The following is a 15,520-nucleotide window of genomic DNA, read 5'->3' on the forward strand; positions in this document are numbered from 1 at the left end:
TCATCTTCTAAGGGATTTTTTCCCCTCTTTCCTTTCATTTCGTGAAGAAGGAGGGAGGGGAGGGGGCGGGGGGGGGGAGAAGGGGGCTGTGGCTTGTGTTATAAAGGACGCAAAAAATAAATAAATGAGAGCATCTTGGGGGGAGGGAGGGAATTCAGCCGATCAGTGTGTTAGAGGAGATTTTTTTTTTTAAGAGCGAGAAATATATAAAATAAAATGAAATAAAACAAGGAGGAAGGCATCCAGCTGTTAGAGGGGGGAATAAGGCAGATAAAGGAGCGGGGAGAGAAATTAATTGCCAACCAGGAGGAGTTGGACTGTATTTTTGAAAGGTGGGGGGAGTGGAGCACACACCTTGAGGAGGAAAGCGAGAAAGAAAAGAAAAAAGCAAGTGGAAGGGGGGGCTAGCCCGAGAAGGGGGGACAAAGTCAAGGCGCGAGCGGCTCTAAAAAGCTGGCAGCTCCGGGCGGCGGTGCAGGGGCGCAGGGGGGGCGGGGGGGACCGTCGGACATGCGGCTCTGGAGTTGGGTGCTGCGCCTGGGGCTGCTGAGCGCCGCGCTGGGCTGCGGGCTGGCCGAGCGCCCCCGCCGGGCCCGAAGAGACCCTCGGGCCGTGCGCACCCCGCGCCCCGCCGCCGGCCCGGCCACCTGCGCCACCCGGGCGGCCCGCGGTCGCCGCGCCTCGCCGCCGCCGCCTCCGGGCGGTGCCTGGGAAGCCGTGCGCGTCCCCCGGCGGCGGCAGCAGCGGGCGGCGAGGGGCGCCGAGGAGCCGAGCCCGCCTAGCCGGGCGCTCTATTTCAGCGGGAGAGGGGAGCAGCTGCGCCTTCGGGCCGACGTGGAGCTGCCCCGCGACGCCTTCACACTGCAAGTGTGGCTCCGAGCGGAGGGGGGCCAGGCGTCTCCAGCGGTGATCACAGGTAAGGCAAAAGGGGTCCCCTCCTCCGGCAGACTACCCCGCTAGTCTGGGGTGCGGGCGGCGGGTGGGTCTCCGGGAGCCACCCCTGGAGTGGCGCACGGACGATGGAGGTGAGCTTCAAGCCTCGCTTTAACCCATCTGCTGAATGGGCGCACTGAGAAAGGATGCTGTCTGGCCTCGGGGGAGCTGCAATTGGGAGCTCCGTGTCTATGGAAGCCCTCAAGCTAGGGATGGCTGGTTCCCAGAGTACCCAGAACATTTAGGCTGTGTTCGGGATGTGCAGACTCCGTTTCAGTATGGGAGGAAGGGGGAACATGACCCAGTTGGGTTGCATATGAAAGGAGTTTAGGGGACCGTTAATTTCTCTTTACTTTTCCATGGAGGTAATTCTTCATTAGCCCGGTTACCCTGCAAGTCGGCGGGGACCAGGTTGTTGTGATTGCCAGATTTAGAACTCCTAGAAGTACCCCCAAAGTTGCTCTCTGACCGAAGCTTGCCTCTGGGATCCACCTCCCATCACCATAGCCACCCACACTGCCATTCCCGGTCCTTGGTTTGAAAGCTGGTTGCCTGTCATTCGCGGCTGGGGCAGACCTTCCTAGCGCATACTCTGCCAGCCTTTCCCAGACTCAGCTGAGAATTGGGGCGCTTTTCTCTTTGGGGACTTTCATGAGCCCATAGTGAATGTAAGTTCTCCCTCCTCACCCTCCCTCTCGCCCTTTCGCTGTTCCACAGCAAAGCCCATAGTGAAACCGGACACTTCGCGAAGGCTGCAAGCCTTCCAAACGCCTCAACATCCATTTTCCCTTCTAAATGAATCTGTGGAAATGCCTTTAATGAAACGAGGGGTGGTGGAGGGGGGTGGCGCTGGGGGAGAGAAGCAAAGTTTTGCCTCTTCTGTCTGGGAGATTCCCTCGCTGCACAAACAACCTTGTCTGTCCTGGGACGTCTTAAAGCGAGAATAGGGGATCCCCCATAGCTGCAGCCAGCGAGCAGGCAGAGGCTTTCCGCGATCTCACCTCTTACCCCTTACACACACCGCTCTCAGGCAGTCTGTTGCTATTTTGCCTTGGCTTCGACCTTCCCTAACACCGTACTGACTGTCCTTATTTACACGAAGTCCCCTTCGAGGGACCCAAACTCTGCTATCATGCCAATAAAATGTGTCCTCAAAGCTTCCACTTTCCCGCTACCAAAGGAGAGCGAGAACGACTCCCCACACACATAACTGACGTCATCGCTGCCCCCCCCTTCCCCCGAAAAGGAGAGGGAAACCGAGCTCATTCACTTTCAGCTCCCAAACCTTCGTCAACCAGAGAAGGGTACAATATTGAACGGGGGAGGCAAGATTCAAAATAATCATGAAGAAGATGATGACAATTCAGGACTCTCTCTCTCTCTCTCTCTCTCTCTCTCTCTCTCTCTCTCTCTCTCTCTCTCTCTGTGTGTGTGTGTGTGTGTGTGTGTGTATGTATGTGTGTGTGTGTGTGTGTGTGTGTGTGTGTGTGTTTATGTGTGTGTTTCGCTTTCAAAACACAAGCGGTCTGTCGCTTGGAAGTGGTTAAGAGAAGAGTAGATCTGGCTTTGCTGGTCTTTATCTGTTGTGTCAGAGAATTGGAAGGGATCCCCTGGAGAGGGAAGCCCCGGGATTACACAGAAAGTGGGTGCATTTCATATATACATATATGCAAATCTATGTCTCCCGGGGTTGCATGGGAGGCTGCCTTCTACGTGTCTAACTCAGACCAAGGTCTCTCTTCCTGTTCTCTGGAACATGCAATCCACTCTCACAATGATTGTTGCAGTAAAATACTTTAATTGGATCGGGGATGTTAGGTTATTATTGCTCGTATAAAATGCCTGGTTCATTTTATGTGTGGAAATAACATTCCTCACAAAACAGGAGGGAAGAAAAAAAAAAAAACAGTAAGTAAGTAAATAAATAAATAAATGGCAAGGCTGCCGTGTAGCCCCAGAAAGCCAAGGAGCTTTTCTCCAGAGAATTCTGGTGGATTCCCCCCTCCCCTCCCCTAGTTGAGTCGGAGCCAGATTTGGCGGTGTGTAAACACCTGGCAGGGAGCCAGAAAGACTTATTCTGCCTTATCCTCCACGCAGCGCATACTGTGGGACTAAAGAGAACCTGCTTCTCCTAGAATTAAAAAGCAAACAAACAGAGGGGATTTTTTTTTTTCTAAAAGTACTTTTTTGGTTCCCTGCTCGGTGATTAAATGCGAGTTGGAAGAAACAGGACCCGAAGTGGGTGATAATGCGCATCCTCAGGCTGACTGCAGGACCTGGGGTGCCCGGTTGGCTGCCTGACCTCTGTCTGGGCGTCACCACTTTCACAGGAATCCCTGGTCACCTATCGCCAGTGCAGTCATCGCTCAGCAGGGTTTGCAACAGCTATTTCGGGCCCAGGGCTGCTGCCTCTGTGTCAGGCCAGCCTGCCTTACATCACTAGTCTGCACGATTCAATTGGGTTTCGTAAAGGTCTAATTTTACGGTGCTGTTAACCGGGTCTGTCGTCTGGCAGAGGCAGGCCCTGCCGCTCCTGGTAGGCGGGTGTGCTCCCAGATCCGCCTGCCCCTGGTGCTATTTCTGCCAGGGTTCAAACTTCACTTCACGGACACTGGTTCAGACAGGCTCTGAGAGAGGCAGGGGAAGGAGCGGGGTGCTTCTGAAGCACAGAAAGCCTGCCTTTTATTTTTCTGAAAGGGAAGGTGAATACACCACACACACACACACACACACACACACACACACACACACACACACACACACACACACACACACACGGTACTGAAGCTCGTGCAGGAAAATGCAAAGCCACGGTTAGAAAGTGCCAGGGTGCAGGATTCTCCTGCCAATGCTGAAAGATACTTTAAGAACTGATGAGTCCTTTTAAGCTACTAGGAGCAGGGTCCTTAGAGGTTCTACATCAGTTATCATTTAGCCCAATGGGAAGAGAGTCACAGAGGGCCAGAGGGTATGCTGGATGGCAGAGTTCAGGGTCAGCAACTTGGACTTAACCCCTGGCACTCCTACTTCTCTGCCTCACCCACTACCTGGCAGAGAAAAGAATCACATAAACATCCACCTCTTACCACACACAGACCTACCATCCAGGCATTGCATTGTTGTTGTTGTTGGTGGTGGTGGTGGTGGTGGTGGTGGTGGTATGTGTATGATCTGACACATGACACATCTCTTTGCTTTTGTACCACACCTGACAAATCCAGACCCCTGCCTCCATCCCTAGCCAACCCTCTAGTCTAAAAGGAGCAGAAAACAATAGACCCAACTTGCTCCATAAAGCAGTTAATCTTACTAAAGATCCTCCTGACCTGTTAGGTAAGGGAAAAGTGGACCCCACAGTGCCACACTGTTCCTCTTCCACTCTGTTCACATTCTTCCTGCATTAGTGATTCAGAGCTCCAGCTCAGGAGAAAGGAAGGGGTAGAAACTTGCGCCCCAACCAGCATCTCTGCTGGCAGGTCCTTTTCTTTTGTTGTAAGCATTGGGATGAGTTAAATTTCTTGGCTCTACTGGGCGTTGGTGGCACACCCCTTTAATCCCAGCACTTGGTAGGCTGAGGCAGGCTGAGTTCGAGGCCAGCCTGGGCTACAGAGTGAGTTCCAGGAAAGGCGCAAAGCTACACAGAGAAACCCTGTCTCGAGAAAAAAAAAAAAAAAAAGTTTCCTGGTTGCTCTTAAGAATCCCCTTTTCCTCCCTTCCATAGGTCATTTCTTCTTTCTCACCCAGCCCTTCGAAAACTCTGAAGCTTCATTTGAAGTTCACACATGAGGATGAACATGAACATAGCTCTCTCTTTAACAGCTGTAACTCTACCTGGGATGCAGAATATTGTACTGAGCATGATGAAGTGTCAGTAGCCAGGTTACCTCTCTCCTTGTCCCGTTATGACCTTGAGCAAGCTAGCTAGCTCCTCCTCGCTCCAACTTCCTCATCCACAATTTAAAGGTGTTGTGAGCATTGTATCACAACAGGGCTGTGCAAATAGTGATTGAGCTCAAGGGTGTAAAGTGCTTAGAACTGGCTTTGGTACTTAGTGGGTGCTCGACAAAGATTTCTTTTATTAGATAGGATTTTTCAAAGATCTTGGGCTTTCTGAGCTGAAGACACTGAAAAGCAGAAAGCCTGCTCTCCCAAGCAGTATACTTCAAGCTTGCTTTACACCTTACAAGGTGGGCATTGGCATCCACACAGATTACACACACACACACACACACACACACACACACACACACACACACACACCACACATATGCAGAGAGAGAGAGAGAGAGAGAGAGAGAGAGAGAGAGAGAGAGAGAGAGAGAGCAGTCTGTGATGAAGAGTTGAAGAGAGTGTAGGTAGTCCCACCCAAGAAGGCATTTTCAAATAGTTCGGTTCCTCTGCTGTTTGGAGGGCAGGAGAAGTGATAATCTGGTTGCAGAATGTTTCCACTCCCTTTGACATCTGTGTACCAATCCATGGTTTTCCAGATCAGAGAATGGGAAATGGAGAGGTCTCACCTGGAGACTGGATTGAACCTAGCAGCTCCCTTTTTCTTTTCATATCAAGTCATCAGACTGACCGGGCAGAAATTTCTCTCACACTTCCTTGCTCCCTCATTCTCCCTGTGGTTCCATTCAGCTGTCTCTCGGGTATCTAGCTTGTGAATGGGCACAGTGACTTCAGGGTAGTAGAATGACATACATGACATACAGTTATTCAAAGTACCCCTAAAGAGTGCTGGCTCCTATTTGGGATTGAGTCAAGAATAACCACATCTAGCAAGCACACACATTGCCTTTTTCCAGTCTTTTGGCTGGGTCTTCTGGAAGGCAAGCCAGTTTGTGTACATTTAGAGCATCCTAGTATGAATTTTGAAGGATATCTGGAGTGAGCATTGTATCATTGGGAACCATTAAACTCTAATCTCTTTAACTTTGGTCTTCTTTGACCTGTGCGTGACTCCTTGCTAGTAAGAATCAAAGGGAGTCCAGGACTGCTGGGAACTGTAAGTTGCACAGCTATTTGGCTTGGAGAGGAAGCACAGAGACCCAGGAACAGGAAGTGAATGGTGATCAGGAATCACCAGCCACAAGTTACTTGCTCCTCCTGTGGGTTTACTCCCACCTCCCACTTTCCCCTGTGCTGTTGTCCAATGGACAAATAGACATGCTTTAGGCTGCCGAACCTCAGAAGCACCCTTTTCCCCCTCTTCAGAAAGGAAAGTAACTTGGAGACCCAAGATGTAGAACACTCAGAAGTGTGGAACAGAAATGGTTAGCCCAGGTTTAGACTTGGCAGCCAATTAGATTAAGCAATTCATTGTATAAAAAGGACACTGAGGACCACGGCCACACAGACCTTCATTGCTTAGAGGGGCCTATAATACATTTTGATCTATTAGCTACCACTCCCAAATGCATATGGGATGCCCAGCCTCTAAAACATCCTTTGGGGTGGGCATGGTAGCACACATATATGATCCAAGTACTAGGGCATCAGAACTAGGAGTGCCACACATTTGAGGCTAGCCTAGTCCACATAGGAAGCTCCAGACCAGCCAGGGTTCCATAGTATGACTCTGTCAGTCACTCATTAAACAACTCAGCTTGGACTCCATCCCAGGGCTCCTGCTGCATTAGCCCTGTGGCTAGCCTGGACACAGGTTGTTTTCAAAGCCTTCTTAAGTACTACTGAAGGACCAGCAGAGGGAGAATCTCAGAAATTCAACTTGATATCCCTTTATTGTGCAGGTAGGTAAATGCAGTAAATGGAAGTGATGCTCTTTGTTTCCAGAGGAGCCCAGGGTTAGACTTACCACACACCAGGAAGAAGCCATCTTCCCATCTGAAATTCCTGCTTGTTATCAACTTATGGTGTCCTTGGGCCTTGGCAGTACTTTTTTTTTGCCCAGAGCCCTTCCTGTGCCCTGAGCCCTGCTCTGTCTTCCTGGGGCCTCCTTTAAGGTAGACACATGCCTGCATGGAGTCACACTGAGTTGAGTTTCACACATTTGATTTCAGGTGAACACACCAGTGTTGGATGAGAGCCTCTCCAAGAAGGAATGGAGAAAGGGAAGCTTAGCTCTGGAACATTCTTTACTTGTGTTCCTGATATTTGAAAAACCTCTCACCTTTAGTTCTTTTTCAAGTCAACATTGGCTGTAGGAAGACAGAAGACCCCTCCACCCCGGTTTACCAAGGAAAACTTTTTCGGGGGCTGTTTATATCTTGTCTACTTGAGACAGAGGGCTCCTGTCCAGCATGCATCTGTTGCCTTGCTCTCTGGATTGTCTTTCTTTACAGTTTTGTTCACCCCGCAGAGTCCCCCTGCTTTTCACTTGTTGCATGGGGGACTGTGCTTCCTGCCTTGAGGCAATCACTGGGAATGCTCACCTGGGACCCTGACCTCAGTGCTAATTGACTTCCATGGTTGGGCCTCTTGGGCGTTGCATGCTTGGAATTGACAAACAAGAATTCACAGTTCAGGTCCTGGCTTCATGTCCTTCTAGGCTCTGTGACTTTAAACCAGTGAGGCAGAATTTTGTTGGGATTACACAAAAGAGCTCCAGCTCATCATTGTCATGGAGACCAGGTGAGACTATGACATGAGAGGCTCTCAGCAGAGATTAGGACCTCTGCCTATGCCAAAGTGGGTAGGAGGAAGCCTGCATTTGTGCAGTCACAGTCATTCCTAGAAAGGTGCCTGTATTATCCCCGTTCACATTGCGGATGCTAGTGATGGAGCCAGCAAAGCCTCTCAGGTACGGAACCTCACTGGACTCCTTTGATGTTAGGACTTCACAAGTCCGCCAAACCTTGCCAGATACTGTCCTGTCACTTTGGCAGCTCTTGACTCCCATCTGGGATTGTTGTTTTCAGTATGCAAAGAAGAGGCAAGGATGACACGAAAACTTTGCACCATATCCCCATATCCTTAGGGAGCCTCTGGAAAGACACTAGAGGCCACAATCCTACTATACACTTCCTTTCCACTCTACTCTGCTTAAATCACAGCATTCTGCAAGATTTTCTTTGTGAGGAAAAAAAAAAAAACATTCCTCCTTTACAAAGTCTTTGAATAGACAGGGGCTGACAGGGAGGGACTTGAAATAGTGTTAGGTGTGATTATAGTATTGTTAGCACATATTCTTAAAAGATCCTAATCTGTTAAAAAGGCACACTGAAGTACCAGTCAGTTAAGTTGGGTTGTATCTATTTTGTTGTTGTTGTTGTTTGTTTTAAAAGCTCTAAAAATGTAGAAACTTGAGGTGGAAGTGTGGGAGGCTAGAAAATGTTTGGTGTGTTGATAACCACTGTTGAAACAATGCTGTGGAAAGTTGGGGTTTTTACACATTTTTATCCACCCTTTTTCAAAATGTAACAGATTATTTCTATAATAGGAAGTAAAAAAAAAATTAAAGTGTTGGAAAGGCAAAGAAGGAGACACCACAAAAGCCTTAGCATTCTGTGAACTGAGGGGTTCAGGGATACAGGGAGAGGCTCGGGACTCTCCCAAGGTCACAAGGAGATTAACTGAAGTCCTGACGCACTTTACACTTCAGACACTAGGATCCTGGAGCCCCTTCCTCTGTACACCTGCAAACTCTGGTTACCATGACCAGCTGGGGAAAGCTCGAGAGAAGAGTAGAAGTGATCATGTAGATAGGGTAGTAGAGACTTGCCTTGCTGGCTAAAATGCTTTTGAATGACAAACTTCTTTGCTGTGTAGGACTCCCCTCTATGTGGAGAAACCCAGCATCCTTGGCCCTGCTCATAAATGCCAGGAGATTTATACTGCTTGTTGCAAATATCCACAATGTAACATAATAATATACACCGCTCAAGTGTGCACATGGCTTATTTCTCTTTTACTAGCTCCTTTCTCTCTGTGCCTAATTGCCCAGAGTGCCTTCTGGCATCCTCTGGAGTCTTCAAGAGGACTGGGGGAAGTGAATATGTGTTTACTGAGGGAATACTTTGCAGTGATTGTCCATGGGACTCGGGAGTCAGCCCGGGTTGATCTCCTGACTCTGGCACCTGCTAGCTACATGAATTTGGAGCTGGTCCTTGGTATGTGTAGCCTCAGCTTTGCCACTTATAGCATCCAGCTAACGCCAGTTCCTACATCGTGGGGTTTTTCTGAAGATTAACGGGGTCTCCTTGTGGAAAACGCTTACTAATGGAGTCTAGATGGCAGGTAACTCAACAATCACTAACTTAAGTTAATATCACTTACTTGGACCCTTGCTGCACACTATTTTGAATTCTTTCAATGATTTTGTGACTTAGACATGTTTATCTCCCTTGGCAAAAGCAGGAATTCCCTTCCCTTCCCTTCCCACTCAGGAGAGATTTGTGACTTCCATTATAACACTAAAACAACAACAAAAATGACTGAGCAAAGGGGAGAATATAAAACAAAAATGGTGATTGCTTCTTTTTACGGAAGGAGTGTGTACTCAAAAACACGGGAAGAATAGAATCTAAGCAATGGAGATAGAATACAAGAGCCGGTCAATCTGTGAACTCCCTGTGTAAGCGCTCCGCTGGTACTTTTGTGAGTCCCTGCTGGGTGCTGGGCATGGTTTTGAGTGCTGTAAAGTCTTTGCCCTCAGGGAGTTTATATTCTGGGTGCTGGGAGAGATGATGACAAAGTGTAACAAAGCCAACTGACATGCCATCTATTGTCAAGTCAGTGTTAACTCAGAATGGAAAAAAAAAAAAAAAAAGAAAAGAAAAGAAAACTGAGTATGTGGATGCGTGCTGGATGTGTAAGATTTGAGTAGACTGATCCGACAGGGCTTTCTTAAGAGAAGCGTTGGAAAGGCAGTAGAGGGGCAGACTTGGGTCTAGATAAAGAAGCAAGCTAGCAGAGGCTGGTTTCTGAAAGAAAGCTTACTTTGTAACTTTAGCCATGTTACTTTCCCTTTCTAGACCAACTTTTTCTTGTCTGAGGCATAAAAGGTGTTACAAATTTATCCCCACTTTGGCTCTAAAGGTCCTTCTAGCAGAGATCTTTCACAGCCTTGTAAGCCCAACCAAGGCTATCCTAGGATATAATTGTGAAATGGGTACTAGCTCTTGTTTTCTTCCATTTTGGCTTATTTTCTTCCACTAGGTGGTGCCTGGACCTGTTAGCCTCAGGGGCAAAGTGCCCACATACTTCTTTCCTTCCGTCAAGAGCAGTACCAATTTTCAGAAAAGAAAGACCCACTACTTTTTCTTGCTAAGGTGTCATTGACTTACAGCACTTAGAGCTTTACTTTTTCTTTGACATATACTTTAGTGACATCCCCAAAAACTTTGTGCTGCGGACCAAAATCACAGTGGTAGAATTTCACTCAAAGACTGACTGGAGACGTTATTTGGTGAATGTCACTATTTGGTACTTCTTAATAGCTGGAAGCCATCTCATTAATACCAGAAATAATTACAGTTGTCACAAATTCCCACCATAATAAACCCTCATTGGGTGACTTTTCTGATAATTGTTTACTAAGTTATTCAAACTTCATAATTGTGTTTACTAGACAAAGGCCAATCTAGACGAACTCCCAGACAGCACAGTCAGTTACTAGCCTATTAGTCTTTGTTATCATGTACATCAGAGACTATTTTGTTCATTAAAAAATATTAAAATTCAGAGGCTAGAGTAAGAGTTTATTTGGTAAATACTTGCCATGCAAGAGTAAGGACTAGCATGTGATCTCCAAAACCCACATTAAAAAGAAAGCCACAGTAAATGCTTATAATCCCATGGTTGAGGAGGTGAATACAGACTTTGGCCTGGAACTTGCTGACCCACCAGCTAAGACTAATCAACGAGTCCCAAATCTCAGTGAGAGACACTGTCTAAAAGAAACAAGTCAGGTCCTGAGGAATGATACCTGAAGTTGACCTCTGGCCTCCATACAAACATGTGTACATGTACATACACATATGTGTGTACACACACACACACACACACACACACACACACACACACACACACACACACTGAAACTCAGAGGTATGAAGCCACTTTTCCCTGTGTTCTTACAGAACATCCAGTGTCATTATCCCTAAGGTATATATTGCTCCTTCTTCCATTCTCTCCTTACTGTGCTGCTACTTCTCATGCCTACTGCCTTTACTAAGACTTTTCTTCAAACAAGGGAAAGAAAGTGCATGCATGTGTGCCTCCATCTCTCTGTGTCTCTCTGTCTCTCCCTGTTTTTCTGTCTCTGCCATGTCTCTCTCTCTCCTCCTCTTTCCCCCCTTCTCGTGTGTGTGTGTGTGTGTGTGTGTGTGTGTGTGTGTGTGTGTGTGTGTGTTATGGCATTATTTACTACCAACTCAAGGTCCTTAGAAGCTTGGAAGGGAAATCATAAACATTTGAGAACCTTGTAAGGTACCAGACTCCAACCCATTTGAAAAGTACAACAACAGATACATGAAAAATCTAGGATGTAGGTTGTCACAGAGACTATAAAGCATGAAATCTAAGAATTAAGGTAGAGGTGGCACTGCCCTACCCCATGGTGAAGAAGTTGCTCTTGAATCTGCCCTGTATCCATCTTTTCTCAATTCCTATTGCTCTGTGTAATAGGAACCACAGCAGAGCAGAATGTGACCAAATGGGCTTATGTGGAAAGCATTATTTTCCCAAGTGAGACTGGAGATCTTCTATGTACAGAGATTGCTGAGAACATAAAGAATGGTATGGCAGCCAGCATTTGGGAAGAAGGCAGCCCTGCTCTAAGAGTTGCAAAGCTCACTGTCACAAACATAAGAAAGGAACACATTCTGTAGTCAGTCTTACGAAGCCCAAAGAATAAAGGTGTGTGAGTGCCAAAAGGATGTGTCTAGATATTCAGTTCATGGATGTGGGAATGAGATGCTGGTGAGGAAAGTGGGTAGTTGCCATCAGTGGTCTGGTTTGGAAGGCATTGTCTTCTAAGTCTTAAGCCAGGAGAAAGAGCAGTGAATATTTTTCCATACTTTCTCAGAAGGTAGTACAGCTCTGCTGTTGACTGTCTTATATCTCCAAATTCTACTCAGTTTAGGTTCATAGACCAGACCCAACTGTACACTGAAAATGACAACATATACCACACATTTCACAAGTCTAAATTGGAGCCATTTCTCCTCCAATACTCCTGTGCCCTTATCTTGTTGAGTGTTAGCACCTCCTGGTACATTATCCATCCCCTCAGTCACAAACCCGTCTATCCCGCTTTGCAACATGTCGATTAGCAACTGTTTTTCTTTAAATTATGCCTTCTACAATTGAAAAGCCCACTTTTTTGAGCCCTACCCACTCCAGACTATCTACCAACACTGGATGACCAGATTTTTCTGCCACTAAAAAGAAAATATGACTCTACCACTCTTAGTTGAAGGCTCTTCAGCGGCAATTGAATTATTTAAAGTTCCCTTAAATGCTGCAGGCTTTTTGTTACATCACTGTCTTGGCATATTGAATATTCCTGTATACAGTTTTACATCATGCTTAAGGCTCTACAGCTTCCTGCTAAAGGCCTTACAAATGCCTGGACTTCTTTATCACACTTAATTATGTGCACATTTGGAATCATATCAATCTCAGTTTCTCCCCTACCTAGCATACAAAGGAGTTCATATGGTTTTGTATTTGTTTTATGTAATAAATAGATAGATGGAGATGAGAACCAGCCTAATATCTATTGACTATGGGAGAAAGCTCCAGGAACCTCCCAGGCATGGTGCATTACGTAACCCAAGCACATGACCTGTGTTGTGCGTCACAGTTAGAAACATTACACAGTGGTTAATTCCATTTCCCCTTGAGCAGAGAGGTCAGAAGGGAAAAGAAATTTGGCCTTCCAAAACAGAGAGAGGAGGGGAGCAACAGATTCGTGGGCTCCTCTACTTGTATTGTGGCCTGTGTAATCCAAGCCACATTTTGGTTTTCATCTCCCCATTCCCAGTCCCTGGCCTGTTTGCAAACTACTAGTTTTGTGTCTTCACTGCAGCACATAATCCTAAACTTTACACTTGGATCTCCCTATTCTTCTCTCATCAGTATCTTCCTGAGCCTTCAGGGCTCTTTGAGTTCTATCTGTTGCTCAGGTTTGCATCCACTTCCCTCCTTTCTGATTGAGATCCTTTCCATCTGCTTCCCTTAACCTCAGGACCTTGAAGTCTATCCTCATGATTTAGGATTCTCTGTGTGCTGTTTATATATCCTTGGGTGGAGCACACGTTTTCATCAGTAGCAATGGAGATAAAAGCAGCCAGCTTCTAAAAAGCACTTACTGTATACTGTGCCCTCTGAAATTGTGGTAGGTAGCTGCATGCCCTACCATAGGACCCTCTGCTGATGGGTAGTAAAACTGGAATCCAAAGCCCATCTTCTCTCTATCTTCAAGCTGATCCTGTTGCTTAGAACACTACTGGTATTCAGTCAGACTAATCTTTCGAGAGGATGAATATGTGAATGAATGAATGAATGAATGAATGAATGAATGAATGAGAACAATAGTGCCCCTAGTGGCCAGTGCAAATAGTTAAAGCATACAAACTAAAAAAGAAAGAAAAGAGAGAATAATGAAAAGAGGGAGAAAGAAAAAAACCTCAGGAAAAATCTGAAAGAAAATGATTAGACTTCAAAATATGGTTTATAAATATCTTTGAGGGCAAAATAATATTACATGTAGGTAGGTGATACTTCAGCAGAAAGACAGTTCCACTAGAATGACCCCCACCTTTAAGTAATGTACTGAGAGAAATACACTTACTTCAAAGATACTGTCTTTGTCATACTTAAGGCATGTTCCCCCAAAATACTCAACGAAGATATGTTTAATCCTTTGATAAGCACCCCAATGCATTCTGAGCTGAATTGAAGTATGAAGGAGGCCTTGGTGCCTGAACTACGGAACTTTCAGTGGAAGACTAATTCTGAAGATACAAAGTTGATTTGTTCTAGATATTTGTATGAGGTTCAATAGCAAATGAAAATTCATTGGGAGAGGTAAAGTTTTCTTTCTCCCATATATCTGTTGCATCCTTATATTTAATAGGTCATTACTAAGCAATGTTTACATGCTATATATTAACCAAGGAGATGGAGACTGAAAAAAAGAAGTGGGGTTAAGCTCCATCCCCTGAGGACCTCCCAGTCTTGTAGCGGAAGCCGAGTGGTAAACAGATACTTGACATCATAGTAACTGCTATAACGAAGCAATTAATAGAGTCCCGTGGAAGCAGTGGGAGTGAAACACTGTGTTGTAGAACACCCATGTTTATCATGGGACTAGAAAGTACTCTGAGAATTCAAATCTGTAAATGACCCATTCCATTCGAAAGGATCAGGGCATTAGTCTATCTGTAGCAATATGCCCTGCCTTGCACAGGAGTATGCCATGCATGTCATTTAAAACATATTCATGAAGATGTAAATCGATGAGAGCAAGTCATATGATTTGACTCATGCCTCAACTGTTGATATTGACCCAGAGTTGCTTTCGGGAATATAGTGGGAGAAATAATTATTGTTCAGTTCATTGATCACCGTCCATGTTCAGACAGTCCAATTATGTTCTCCCTACATGTTATTTACCATACTGTACTGAAGTTGTCTAGGCACCTGACTTTCTCCCCCATTTGACTCTGAGCTCTTTGGTAGTAGACACCATTTTGGTTTCCATCTTGATATAATTACCATAATTTAGACTTGTCCTGGACATATTGGTGCATATTAAATAAACTTTGTTAAATGAATTTGAGATGGATCTAAATAAAGAAGAATCTGAAGATGGCTGAAAGAAGGTACTAGAAGGCCAAGTGCTTTGAGAGCAGATATCGTAGGCTTTAGGAAAATCCAGATAGTGAAAGTAAATACACCATGAAAAGCAACAGCTGCTACAGGTGGCCCTGGCCTCGTAGCTGTTAAGATATATGTTGCTATTGCCCTTTTCTATCTCTCTGTCTCTATTCTTCCCAAGCAGCTAGGGTGCTATCTGTTAGTTTTCAGTGTTTTCTTCATGGCTCTCTCTAAGCCCACCCAGTTCTAACTGGTGGGATGTGTGCCTGCTTCTCCCACACCTCTCACCTGTGCCTAAATGACCTCTCTTCTTTTGAAATTCATCATAGCTGCCATTCCCAAGGACCATTTCCAATGTCTTGGATGCACAGGGTGCAACAATTGTTTTTAAGTGAATAACTAGATAGAAAAATAATGCAAATTTATAGGATACATAATCCAGGCTCCCTGGCACACAGATGGAGAACTTGCTGTTGTAAAATGGGAAGGAAATCCTCACAACTTCTATCTCATTTTAGAGACAGAGAAGTACTAGGTCTGAGTTCCCTTGCCCATTTCCCTTTACTTTAATGTGTTAGGATTTGGACCCAGCATGCTCGAATTTAGATTTAAAAAAAATTCAGATAATCAAATCCTGTAGTCAAATAGTACTCTAACTGTCCTCTTAACCTGGGAAGCAAGCTTGAAGTCCAAAGAGAAAAAAAAAAAGATCAGTTCTCTATTAGACAGTGATGCAGTGACCACTCAGAGCTGACTGAAAAAAATCTTTGCGTGTCTCTCAAGATCAATAAATACATAGCAT

The 15,520-nt window shown here is 45.7% G+C and overlaps 1 protein-coding gene across 1 annotated transcript in view; it reads left to right on the forward strand.

Annotated features, from left to right (window-relative positions):
• Positions 1 to 510: 510 nt before the first annotated feature.
• Positions 511 to 15,520, forward strand: part of Pappa (pappalysin 1) — a 243,344-nt gene continuing 228,334 nt past the window's right edge. Inside the window, exon 1 of the mRNA XM_006979576.4 lies at positions 511 to 916. Coding sequence (XP_006979638.2) covers positions 511 to 916 — 406 coding nt within the window. The remainder of the gene's footprint in view (positions 917 to 15,520) is intronic.

The sequence above is a fragment of the Peromyscus maniculatus genome, chromosome 2 (assembly GCF_049852395.1).
Source record: "Peromyscus maniculatus bairdii isolate BWxNUB_F1_BW_parent chromosome 2, HU_Pman_BW_mat_3.1, whole genome shotgun sequence".
Taxonomy (NCBI): domain Eukaryota; kingdom Metazoa; phylum Chordata; class Mammalia; order Rodentia; family Cricetidae; genus Peromyscus; species Peromyscus maniculatus.